At 45.5% G+C, this 12,317-nt stretch overlaps 1 protein-coding gene across 1 annotated transcript in view; it reads right to left on the bottom strand.

Moving 5' to 3' along the window:
- RPS6KA2 (ribosomal protein S6 kinase A2) overlaps positions 1-4,793 on the bottom strand; it is a 372,586-nt gene extending 367,793 nt beyond the window's left edge. Inside the window, exons 1-2 of the mRNA XM_082475550.1 lie at positions 4,664-4,793; positions 858-917 (exon numbers count right to left, since the gene is read on the bottom strand). Of these exons, the coding sequence (XP_082331676.1) occupies positions 858-917; positions 4,664-4,726 (123 nt within the window). The 5' untranslated portion in view covers positions 4,727-4,793. The remainder of the gene's footprint in view (positions 1-857; positions 918-4,663) is intronic.
- Positions 4,794-12,317: the final 7,524 nt, after the last annotated feature.

The raw sequence follows: 12,317 nt of genomic DNA, 5'->3' as shown, positions 1-12,317 counted from the left end.
GGGGCACAGGGCTGAGCGGCGTGGGCAGCCGAGGCCTCCATTTAATTGCCTTGTCGACTTTCCACGGCTCCAGCTGCTGAGGGGTGGAAATACGTCTGCTTAAACAGAATTCCTTCACTACAGCGTCATTCTACCTTGGATGCAGCTCTTGAATGTCTGAGGGGCCCTCAGAGAGCGCTCGTCGGTCACGGTTTCCCCCCCCGACCCGATGCCGCCTGGACCCTTCCCTCCGCGAGAGCCCATCAGGGCCCTGCCGCCCGGGCGGGAAGTGTAGGACCAGGCAGTCGGCGATGCCGATGCGCTTTGTTCCATCCCACGTCCACCTCAGGACACCACCCTCCCAGCAACACCCATCGCTCCTTTTCCAGACCCGCTCAGCCCTCCGCCGGCCACCCCTCTCCTCCTCCTGCCACCACTGCAGGGGCGGCTTCCTCGCAAAGGGAGCGCACCTCCACCCAGGGCTCCGACTGTAGGTCGCCAAACATTCTAAGAGGCTGCATGACCCAGCCTCCGGCAGGTAAAACGAGTCATCACTTCTCTACGCCCGACTGGCTCTTCTCCATGCTTGCCTTAATTGACAGCGACCTGCCTTTTCCCCTTTGACAAGTCCACACCGGAAGACTCTGAATCTTACTTTGGTTGGTAATTTTTCCTCCTATGTTCTAAGTATCCCTTTTGAGGGAAACTGTTGACTATAATATGCATGCAACCTATCCGTGTGCACGCGTGTTTGTGCGTATTATGTATATATACACGTATTTCACTCAAATAACCACTTGGGGGCTATTAATTTCAATCTTCCACTTCCTCCCTCTACCCCACCTTCCTCCCCCAAATAATAAAATATAGAGAGTTACTTCTTCCACAGCGTCTTCTACGGTGGGCTCTGCGTCCAGGTCCAGATCCTCCTCGGTGGCCTGACAACAAAAGATACATATTAAATGCGGTTAGCATGCCGACATTCTTGTAAACTGCATCACACAGGTAATGAATGCAAAGGGCCAACTAGATACTCAGTATTAGGATAGTAGGACATGGGAATGGCATCAAGTTCCCTTTCCACTAGAATTTATTTGAAACCCTATGATGCTTCATGCCAGAGACAGGTCCTTTATATAAGAGGAGGCAAATAAGGCAGTGAGTGTTTATGTCCATGATTACAAATTACTAGATCAGCCAAATGTGTGTGGCTTATACCACAATTGCAAGGAGAAGCAGGTGGTTTATATAAAGCCCTGACCAGCAAGGTGAGGGTGGGCTGTAGAGTTACATGACCCTGAAAGACTCAAGCTGTCAGGACAGAAACAGGTTACAGGGGAGTTGTTTGAGTGGAACAAATTCACAATCTCAGGCCAAAGCTCAGAGAATGAATTAAATCAGAGAGAGTCAAGTCTCCAGCTCATAGAAACATAAAGCGTTGTGTCTCTGCTGGGTAAGGCTTGAACAGGAGGGTCTGGGTCTGACCTCTGCTTACCACTTAATGACTTTAGGCAATATTGCTTACCCCACACCTCACTTTCCCCATATATAAAATCAGGACCATAAGAATATCTACCGCCTAGAGACACGGACAGGATTCAGGGAAATAAGACCTCACAGCACTTAGCACTGGCTCTGCTGAGCGAGCGGTGGACACTCAAGAGTTGGATGTTGTCATCACCTCTCCTAGTTTCATTTCTAGCCCAGGAGCTGTGAGACAATCGTCGCTGTACAAGCTACACTGTGAACTTCAGGGAGTCCTGTTTGATCTGCACCGTTTAAAAATGGGGCTTCTCCTTTCTCTAATGCGTGATGACATCCCCGAAGGAGAAATCATGCTCACTCCTCTGAAGGAACATAAACAAAACGGGCCGGCCGGCCCTTGTGGGCTGGTTCCCGCACTGCCTTCCTCACGACACCTCCGGCGTCCTCACCTCTCCCCAGAGCACGCCCTGGGTGCTGTGCCCCCGCTGAAGGCAGTGACTGAAAAGTCCTGCTTTGGAGACGTGCATTTAACTCGCTGAAACACCATTCACACAACACTGCATGCTTCTTTTTGATGCCAGCTCCTTCCGGGATTTTATGGAGGTCCCAGTTTTTAATTAGCATACGTTTCCTTCTCAACATGCCTCGTTCGTGGGTAAAATACGCCTTCCAAAATACCTCAAAACAATTCATAAACCATAAATGCTTTTCCTAGACAATCAATAAATGAATTTCCCCTGGTCTGTGTGCTGAAGCAGAAATGATTTTTATAAGGATACAGTATATAAGGATACAGTCCACTGCCCCTCAAATCCAACCTAGTTCAGTTCCCTCTCACTGCAGATGAGAAATGAAATTAGAGGGGAAGCAACTCATAAAGGCAGGAAAAACCTAGAATCCAAGAGCGTTGATTGCTAGGAAAAACCTAGAGTCCAAGAGCGTTGATTGCTACCCCTGGAAAACCAGTAATCGGGCATGTTAAATGCGTGTAAGAGCAAATAATGTAAGCACTAACATCACGTAGCAGACTTTCTCATAAAAAGCACACATGCTTTTTATGCAAGGATTTTATGACATTTAACTTGGAGTTCAGAGGCCAAATGTACTCCATCTAGTTTTGCCCAATTTCCTGATATGTGAGCTATTTTAACATCACACAACACAAAACATGGGCAAAACTGGAAAATAAAATCAGCCTCTGAGCTCCAAAATAAAGAGATTTCATATTTTCCTGAGAACTTGAAATATCTCAGGGTTAACAGTTCAGGTTTACTCTTTCTGTAGAAAGAGCTCTAATTTCTGGGTTCCAAATAAACAGGGATTAAATGCTCTATCTTAACACACTGCATAGGATATACTATCCTAAAACATTCACCCAGGAAGCCTGAAGAAAATTTCTTTTGCTTCAGGACCATTTAATCTATGGAATTTTTATTATTTGTTTTTGCATACACATCAACCTCAAAAACTTATAAATTTGCCCTCCCAATGGGGTGGCAAGGCAGTGCAGTCTCTCAGCCAGCTCTGTTTCAGATTCTTCCAATTTGCAAGGTCTTTCTAGGATCATGATATAATTTTTTAATAACGTGAGTATATTTATTGCTGGTCCACTTTCAATCATTTTGGAAATATTTAAAGCACACGCTGCTCCTCAGAGCCTGGGTCAGTGGTCACGACGTAGAGTCCAGAGTCCCAGGAGACATTCTCCAAGCCTCCTTCATTCCTCACTCCCGTCCTTTTTTCTAAGCCCAGGGCCAAATCCTCCCCCCTACAGAAGGGCTTCCTTCACGGGGCCTGGCTGTGGAGGAGCTGACAGCTGGGCCTCTACCACCACCAGCAAGTGCAGATAACCAGGAGGGGTTCGGAAAGCATCAGGAAATAAGGGTGGGACTTCTGGCCCATCACTAATTCAACTTTTTAAAAACCCAATCTTTCTCAAAAGAAAAAAATAAACTTGACTTGGCAACCTTTGTAAGTGAGAGGCTCTTTCTCAGGCACTGCCGTCACCACCAAGAATAACATCGTGTGCAGAGAGGAATCAATAGCCCTGGAGAGCCGTGCTGTCATTTCCTTCCACTTAGGTGCTTCTCAAAGGCAAAACATCTGTGTTGTTCCATCTAAAAACCAGGCTTAATATCTGTGCTATGCCTGACAATCTCCTTTGACCAAAATATATGTTCCAAGCATGAATAAGTTAGTCGGGCTTCCGAAAAAGTATTAAATATAAAATATTAACAACTTCTCTTCTAAAACAGAATCTCTCCCCCTCTTTAAAATTCTGTGACTGTCTCAGTATATAGAACGTATATATAAAAATAAGTAACATTTAAAATAGTAAGAATTGAACTTATAATGCCGGATACAGGAGATAAGGCAAAAGTTAAAGGTTGGATTTTGCAAAGAGGTAGTCAGTTATTAAAATCTGCCATTTACAAATGTGATTTGAGTTGCTATAAACACAGCACAGGCATATCAATTTAATAGGTTTAATAACTTCGGGGAACTTTCTCTTCTAGGAAAAATATACGTTGATTGTTTCTGATTCAAATTAAACAAATCAAAATCCATGAAAGGAGAGCTCCGTGTCCCTGGGGGACAAAATGTTTAAGCGGTGTCGTACGTGCTCCCCACAGGCCAGCCAGCCTTGACACATTCATTTCATTATATTTTCATCTTCAATCGCTCCTCTTCATTCAAACATACACCCTATTAAGGCTGCATAATCTTTACGCCTTGTTTCTTAAACAAGAATTCATCATTGGTTTTCCCTTCTGGTTTTATCCTGCACTGCAGCAATTGGGGAGGTCTTATCATTTAAAGCCACTTGTTGAAGGAACTCACACTGATGCAGATTAGTTTGGAAGCCTGTGACTCCTTTAAGGCAAACACAGACTCTAAGAAGCACCCTGAAGTTTGGCTTAAGAGCAACCTCTTTTTTTTTCTTCAATTCATTCATTTTCATTCATATAGTTACACCACACACGACGCCTTGTGTGGGTGCGTGTACACACAGATATGTACTGTTCATATGTGTGTACACACATACACATCTATGCTCGTTAAAAATCCCAGCCTCGGTCACGTAACAGCCACTCAATAAACATGAATTCATTACGGTAAACAGACCGTCCGCCGGCCGCAGAGTCAGGGTTTTTCAGGATACTGTGGAAAAGGACACTCTTTTCTCGCCCTTACTCACCTCTATTTCCATGGGTTCCACCTCTATCTTTTTCCATAGCTCCAGCAACTGTGCAATCGGCATCTTTGAAAACTTTCCCTCTGATCAAGTATCGAGAGTGAGAAAGAAGATAACCAGAGGCCCCAAACAGCACAGAGATGGCCAGACAGGACGTCAGAGCCCGCGGCAGAGGCCGGCGCTGCTGGCAGGAAGGGGGCTGCTGAGGGTGAAGTCAGGCTGGGACGACCGCGGGCGCCGGCGGGGCCCTGGGGTCCTGGGTGTGCGAAGGGGGCCGTGGGGCTTCAACACGGCTGCCCGGCTGGCGCGGCCTCCCCCGCCCCCCGCCGCCCCTGGGGCTGCGCCAGGGGCTGCGGCTGCGTCCCGCTCGCTCGGGCTGGGCGGGGGACGCAGGAGGCAGAGCTGCAGCTTCAGACTCCGTGCTGCGACTTTGGCGGAGTGAGCGCTCCCCTCGCAGCCTCGGATTGGATTCCCTGCTTCGCCCCCTCCCCCTTGCATTGCCACTCCCTCCCCCCTCCCCCCACTATTTTACCTTAATTGGCTCTAAATGATGGGTGAAAGTTGGGTCTGAGGATGCCGCTGCCATAGAAACCTCATAGCAACCGAGGGCTGGGGAAGAGGGGAGGAGAGGAGGGGGCCTGCAGCAGGTTCTGCCCTGATCCCTCCCAGCGCACACGCGCGTGCACTCACGCACACACACCCCTCCCCTTGCCAAGGACTCCTCTGGGCCCCGCACTACCACCTTCAGCCCGTGGAACACTAGGGGCCGAGGCAAGAGGCCAGGTGCAGGGGAGCTGCTTTTCCTGCATCAATATTTCAGAAACTCCCTGCATCGTGGAACTGCCGCCGACGGGGCAGCTGGAGCAGCAGCCTCTCCCCTAGAGGGTCCCCCCGCCCGCCCCCCAAGCGGTAGGACAACACCCTCGGGGAAAGGGAAAGGAGGGCCCAGGAGGGCTGAGAGTGAGCCCAGGGTCCCGGCGCCCTGCTGCCTCTCCCTGGGGCCTTCGTGTGGTCCTGCTCCAGCCAAAGCCGCCCTGGGGCAGAAGCGTGGCCGCAGCACCTCGGGAATGTGGCAGCTGTCCTGTTATCGGGAGAGAGGATGAAAGGAGGGTGGGCTGTTTAAACTCCCAAACGATGGGATCTGTTGAAGTCCGGACAGGGATTGGGCAGGGAGGAACATTCGTCCAAACAACGTACTATCAGCCGTTTGCTAAGTTCCAGGAAGGACGCCGCGTGCAACACGCACAGTTTCTCATTTAATTTTCCATCGGATGTGGATTTTACCATCCCATTTCATAGGTGAGAAAACCCTGAGGCTCAGAGAGAGGAACCTGCCCAAAGACACACACTCCCCCAGTGGCAGAACCGGAAGTGAGGTCCCCGCTGACTCCGATGAGGATCTATGATCCCAGTTTTCCGCGGGAGGGAAACCAGGAGTGCAATTTTCTAGGGAACATTTCCCTCCTTTATTTCCTTTTTTTTTTTTTTCTTCTTGGTCTCTTTTGTCTATTTTCTCACACCATTTCTGTCTTAGAATAAAAGACATGTGCACATGAAAATACATTCATCTCCCCAGATTTCTGAGGCTAATCTGTTTTTGGTTCCCTCTTTTGGGAAATGGTGTTAGAGTCTAATACAATTTAATGCTGCTTCTGGAAGAAGTGTATTCATTTCTATGGCAAATTCCTTTATCTCTGGGAAAAATATCTAAGAAAATGGCTTACTGCTTCCAAAACTTATCAGTAATCTCTTTGTCTTTTTTTTTTTTAAATAAAATCCCTAAGAAATCCAATTCACTATCAAAGCAAAAAACAACAAACTCGTTCAAATCCCAGACACTTCATGTTTCAGAGGAAAAAATGTAGTCAGAATTAACAGAAAAGTTTCCGTTCTTAGTGTTGATTTACAGAAGTCACTTTATCTTTCTATAAAATGGGGCCAGTAAGGATCTTAAAAATTAATTCCATTAAAATAAAAATAATACCAATATTGTTTGTTTTCAAAGGTTGCATTCACTGATTGACAGATCAGAGCGAAGGGTTCCAATGTGTTCACCAAAGTAAGGTAATTTGGGGCATAAAGTAAAAGGTCACAGATTAATAACAGATAAACTGAAATGGTTTTGTGTAATAAAGAGAGGGAAATCATTGCTGTAAAAAGTAGTGCTGAAGAGATGTCAAGACTTTTCCATCTGAAGGACTGAGCACAGGGAGATCTTGAAGGGCAGTGGGGAGAAAAGTGAAATGGGGCTCCTTACTGGGAGTTCATAAAACCTCCACTTTCTGGAATTTTCCACAACTATTCTGAGATGGGCAGACTGAAGGGAAACACTGGTCCTTTCATCTGGGGGAGGAACAAGGAGGAAAGGAACACTGGATGGGACCTCCTGTGATGGACCAGCCACCTGCATCCCTGGGCTGATGGGCTGGAATCGTACAGATCAGACCAGCTGTCTGCTGACACAAAAGAGCTCATATTAAAGGCATGTCTTAGGAGTCGCTGAAAACACGGTGCATCGTTTAGCATGACATCTCTTTTTAAACTATGCAAATGTGACACTAATAAAGAGACTGAAGTCTATTCAGCGGTTTCGCAGGTGAAGCAGAGGCTCCTTGGAGGAGTGAAGTGATCAATCAAGGGGGCGGGACTGGATTCTGTACCCAGGAGCCTGGGATCACGTGTCCGTGCCCACTGCACTCTGCACGGCTGCCTTTGAAACACCGAAGATTGCTATTCAAAAGCAAACAACCGCCTCAGTGAAGCCCCTCCCGTGTCTGCCTCCATGGGTGCCACCTGCCCACACACGGTACCTAGCGTCCTGGACGGAGAGGAAAGAAGAACAGATGACCTAGGAAACCAAAACATAAAATAAAGTAAAAAAGACAACTTTCAAAAAGATGTATCTGTCCACTAATGAAACTTCAAAGCTTTTTGCACAGCAAAGGAAACCATAAACAAGATGAAAAGACAACCCTCAGAATGGGAGAAAATATTTGCAAATGAATCAACAGACAAAGGATTAATCTCCAAAATATATAAACAGCTCATTCAGCTCAATATTAAAGAAACAAACAACCCAATCCAAAAATGGGCAGAAGACCTAAATAGACATTTCTCCAAAGAAGACATACAGATGGCCAAGAAGCACATGAAAAGCTGCTCAACATCACTAATTATTAGAGAAATGCAAATCAAAACTACAGTGAGGTATCACCTCACACTGGTTAGAATGGGCATCATCAGAAAATCTACAAACAACAAATGCTGGAGAGGGTGTGGAGAAAAGGGAACCCTCTTGCACTGTTGGTGGGAATGTAAATTGATACAGCCACTATGGAGAACAATATGGAGGTTCCTTAAAAAACTAAAAACAGAATTACCATATGATCCAGCAATCCCACTACTGGGCATATACCCAGAGAAAACCATAATTCAAAAAGACACATGCAGCCCAATGTTCATTGCAACACTATTTACAATAGCCAGGTCATGGAAGCAACCTAAATGCCCATCGACAGACGAATGGATAAAGAAGATGTGGTACATATATACAATGGAATATTACTCAGCCATAAAGAGGAACGAAATTGAGTCATTTGTTGAGACGTGGATGGATCTAGAGACTGTCATACAGAGTGAAGTAAGTCAGAAAGAGAAAAACAAATATCGTATATTAACGCATGTATGTGGAACCTAGAAAAGTGGTACAGATGAACCAGTCTGCAGGGCAGAAGTTGAGACAGATGTAGAGAACAAACGTACGGACACAAAGGGGGGAAAACCGCAGTGGGGTGGGGATGGTGGTGTGCTGAATTGGGCGATTGGGATTGACATGTATACACTGATGTGTATAAAATTGATGACTGATTAAAAAAAAAAAAGACGTATCTGTCCAGTAAAAGATTAGCCCCATTTGTAAAGCTCGAATTAGGAAATGGGAACAATGAGAGGAGGACTATTTCTCAGAAGGGAAATAATGATGCCACCCAAATACCTGAAAGAATAAAGGTGCAAATAAAGGACAAAGAAATTGAGTCCTAAATCCCAAGAAAACTTGAACAACTTTTTCAACAAAACAACACCTAAAGCAGCTGATTTCCAAGAACCCCACACACAAGCATCAATTTCCAAGAAGAAATAGCAGTTCAAGCATCCTTGCAGTAATGGGTCTTTCACGAAGCAAAGCCTGCAGACTAAAAGCAGTGGGAGTGTCTCAAGAGTCCCTGGTCACAGTCACTGTGAAATGAGATGTGCGAATTGACATCAAACCCACAGAAACCAGCCCCCAACAAAACTCCTCACTCTCCTGAACTAATGAAAAATTCCCAGCACCTCCTGTACTCACTATGCCTTGAATCTTAAAAGGGGTCTCTTTTCTGAGAAAGACGGGCAGGAGGGAGATGGGGGTCGGGGGGCGGAGGGAGAGAGCCCGTTCGCCCTGTGGATTTCAACAGCCAAAGGACTCTTCCCGGAACAGAAGTGGGAATCAGAAAATCTGATAGCGGCCCCACTTCTGCCACCAAGACCCAACTTCTCTGCACTTCACCTTCTCGTCTGCATGATGGGGTCTCTCTCACAGACAACACGGCAGGAAACGTGTGTGTAAATGTGTCTCCTGACCTAAAGGAAGGGACCCCGGCTGATTTCGAGTTACCCGGTGCTTGAGATGATAAGACGGGCTTGATGTCCACGCTAAATGACCCAAGGGTTTACCCAGGGCTGTTCCATTTTGCAGGTTGCTGTGACCAAAGGATTTGGTAAAGTGAAGAGAATTACTCATTTCTAGTGAAGTGATCACCAGCCTTGGCAGTTCACTCTCCAGGTTTCACAAATTTCTCCAAAAACCTCAAAACGAAATTAATTTTCATTTTAACAGAAAGGCATGGTATCCATTGTTACAGGCTGAATTGTATTTTCCCCAGCTCCCTCTGCCACAAAATTCACACGCTGAAGTACTAACCCCACTACCTGAGAATGTGACCTTATGTGGAACTAGAGTCTTTGTAGCTGTAATCAGCAAAGATGAGATCATACGGGCGTCGGGTGGACCTTGATCCATTATGACCGATGTCCTTACAAAAGGGGGAAATGTGGACACAGACCGGCACAGGGGGAGGCCCTGTGAAGACCTGCTTCTGCTGCCACAGCCAGGGAGCTGGCAGAACCGGAGAGCGGCCTGGGGCAGACCCTCCCAGGGGACTTCAGAGGGAGCCCGGCTGCCGGCACCTGGATCTCAGACTCCCAGCCTCCAGACCTGAGAGACAGAAATTTCTATTGTTTAAGCCCCCCAGTTGGTGGTCCTTCGTTATGGCAGCCAAGCTAACACCCCCCAGGGGACCAGGGGAGACTGTAACAATGAATCAGGAATCCCACAGTAATCAGGACCCAAAGGTCCAGTAAGATTGGTTCATGGAGACCCCGGTTCACGCCTTCCTTCTTCAGGGACGAGCCAGGGCACAGGGGACAGCATTTCAGCTGGCGACTGTTAAGCTTCAAAGAAGCCTAAGCCTCCAAAGAGGCTTCCAGAAACCACTTTATACACTAACATCCTGCAGTTTGGTCCAGAAAGACACAAAAGCTCATTGGAATCCAAACCAACCCAAAGCCCCATTTCCAACACTACAGAGTCGTGACACTGAACCAGAACGGCGGCTTCTTTCCAAAGAAATTATTCACGAGGAAGAAAAAACGGCTGAGCACAGAGTAAACAGCATCTCTTTACTATGAAAAGTAAATTATATGCTAGAACATTCTAAAGAAGGAGCCTTGTTTGCAGGCTTCCCAACTAATGCCTCATCTCTGCTGGGGAAAGTCAGCGTGACCCCAGCCGCGGGAGCTCTGGTCGCCTCAGCTGGGCCCCGGGTCTTCTGTGCCATGAGGGCACCTCACCTCCGGGAAGAAACACAGCCCTGGGCTCCAGCCGCATGAATGTCATTCGTAAGAAAGAACATTCACAGGCAAACACAGAAGACAGTAAAAATGATTAAATAGCTACACTGACCTCTTCAACTCACTCCTTTGCCCGCATGTAATGCTTCCCAGAAATGAGCACAATCTTGTAAAAATACTACCTGGTGATTTGCAGCCTTCCCGGTTGGGAGTCTGGACTAGCTTGCTGGTCTTGTCCTCTTTTCTAGTTTGGTATACTCTGCGGTAATTGTCAATTAAGTAATTTTCAGGGATTTATTTAATTTAGCTTTGAGCCACATGTGTTTGTTCCAAAATTTATTTCAGCTTTCATAGGCTAATCATACAGCACATCAGCTAACGCCACAGGAACAAAACATCATATGAAAAATGGGACCTTTGCCGTTTCCCCTAAGCCAGTCCTCATCTGAAAGATGCTGGCCTTGCAAATACCAGGCATTTCCGCTGGAATTCACGTGAGAAACCATGGCCTTCAAGAAAGAATGCTAAAGGAAAATAAATATATTTCTAGATTTTTTTAAAAAGCACTCCCTGTTGGAACAACTCAGGTTCCTTTTGAAAACAAAAATATTAATGTTGATATCTATAAGCTGAATATATAAAATACCTCTTTAAAAAGACGGTGTGAAGTCTGTGGAAACCGTAGACACAGTGTCAGGCCTTGAGGAGAAGTGAAGTGTATCAGCATCCAGCCCAGACCGATGACAGCAAAGTGACTCAGTTATGCATATACATATATCCACTCTTTTTTTTTTTTTTTTTTAGATTCTTTTCCCATATAGGTCATTACAGAGTACTGAGTAGAGTTCCCTGTGCTATACAGCAGGTTCTCCTTAGTTATCTATTTTATATATAGTAGTGTGTATATGTCAATCCTAATCTCCCAATTTATCCTTCCCCCCCCTCTTATCCCCTGGTGACCATAAGTTTGTTTTCTACATCTGTGACTCTACTTCTGTTATGTAAATAAGTTCATTTGTACCCTTTTTATTAGATTCCACATATAAGCAATATCATATGATATTTGTCTTTCTCTGTCTGACATAGTTCACTCAGTATGACCATCTCTAGGTCCATCCACCTCACTACAAATAACTCAATTTCATTCCTTTCTATGGCTGAGTAATATTCCATTGTATATATGTACCACATCTTCTTTATCCATTCCTCTGTCGATGGGCATTTAGGTTGCTTCCACGTCCTGGCTATAGTAAATAGTGCTGCGATGAACACTGGGGTCCATGTATATTTTCAAATTATGGTTTTCTCTGGTTATATGCCCAGGAGTGGGATTGTTGGGTCATATAATAGCACTATTTTTAGTTTTACTTATGTTTTAATAATAGTTGAGTCTCTTTACTAAGAAAGAAATGACCATCAGTTATCAGGTTAAGAATGCAAGAAGGCGAGAAACAATAAAAATAACTAAAGACCATAAATAGTAAAAATTTGAAGACCGTTCTGCCCCAGACTCTATACTAGACCTTGGAAGGAATTGGAACCAGTCATAATTTGTACTGACATCAGAAAATTAAGCATATGCACAAATGGTACTTGGTAAATTCTTAAAACCATGATAGTTACTCTCTTAGAATATAAACAACCACTAGAAACACAGGAATCTTCCTGATTATCTATGGAATCAAGTCTCTACTCCTGGTGAAAGTATTTGAAGTGCATGATAATAGTCACAATTACAGAATGATGACTACAGTGGTACAGAATTCTG

Source organism: Balaenoptera physalus (genome assembly GCF_965194825.1).
Source record: "Balaenoptera physalus genome assembly, chromosome: 9".
NCBI classification, from domain to species: domain Eukaryota; kingdom Metazoa; phylum Chordata; class Mammalia; order Artiodactyla; family Balaenopteridae; genus Balaenoptera; species Balaenoptera physalus.
This window is presented reverse-complemented; position numbering and strand designations above follow the sequence as displayed.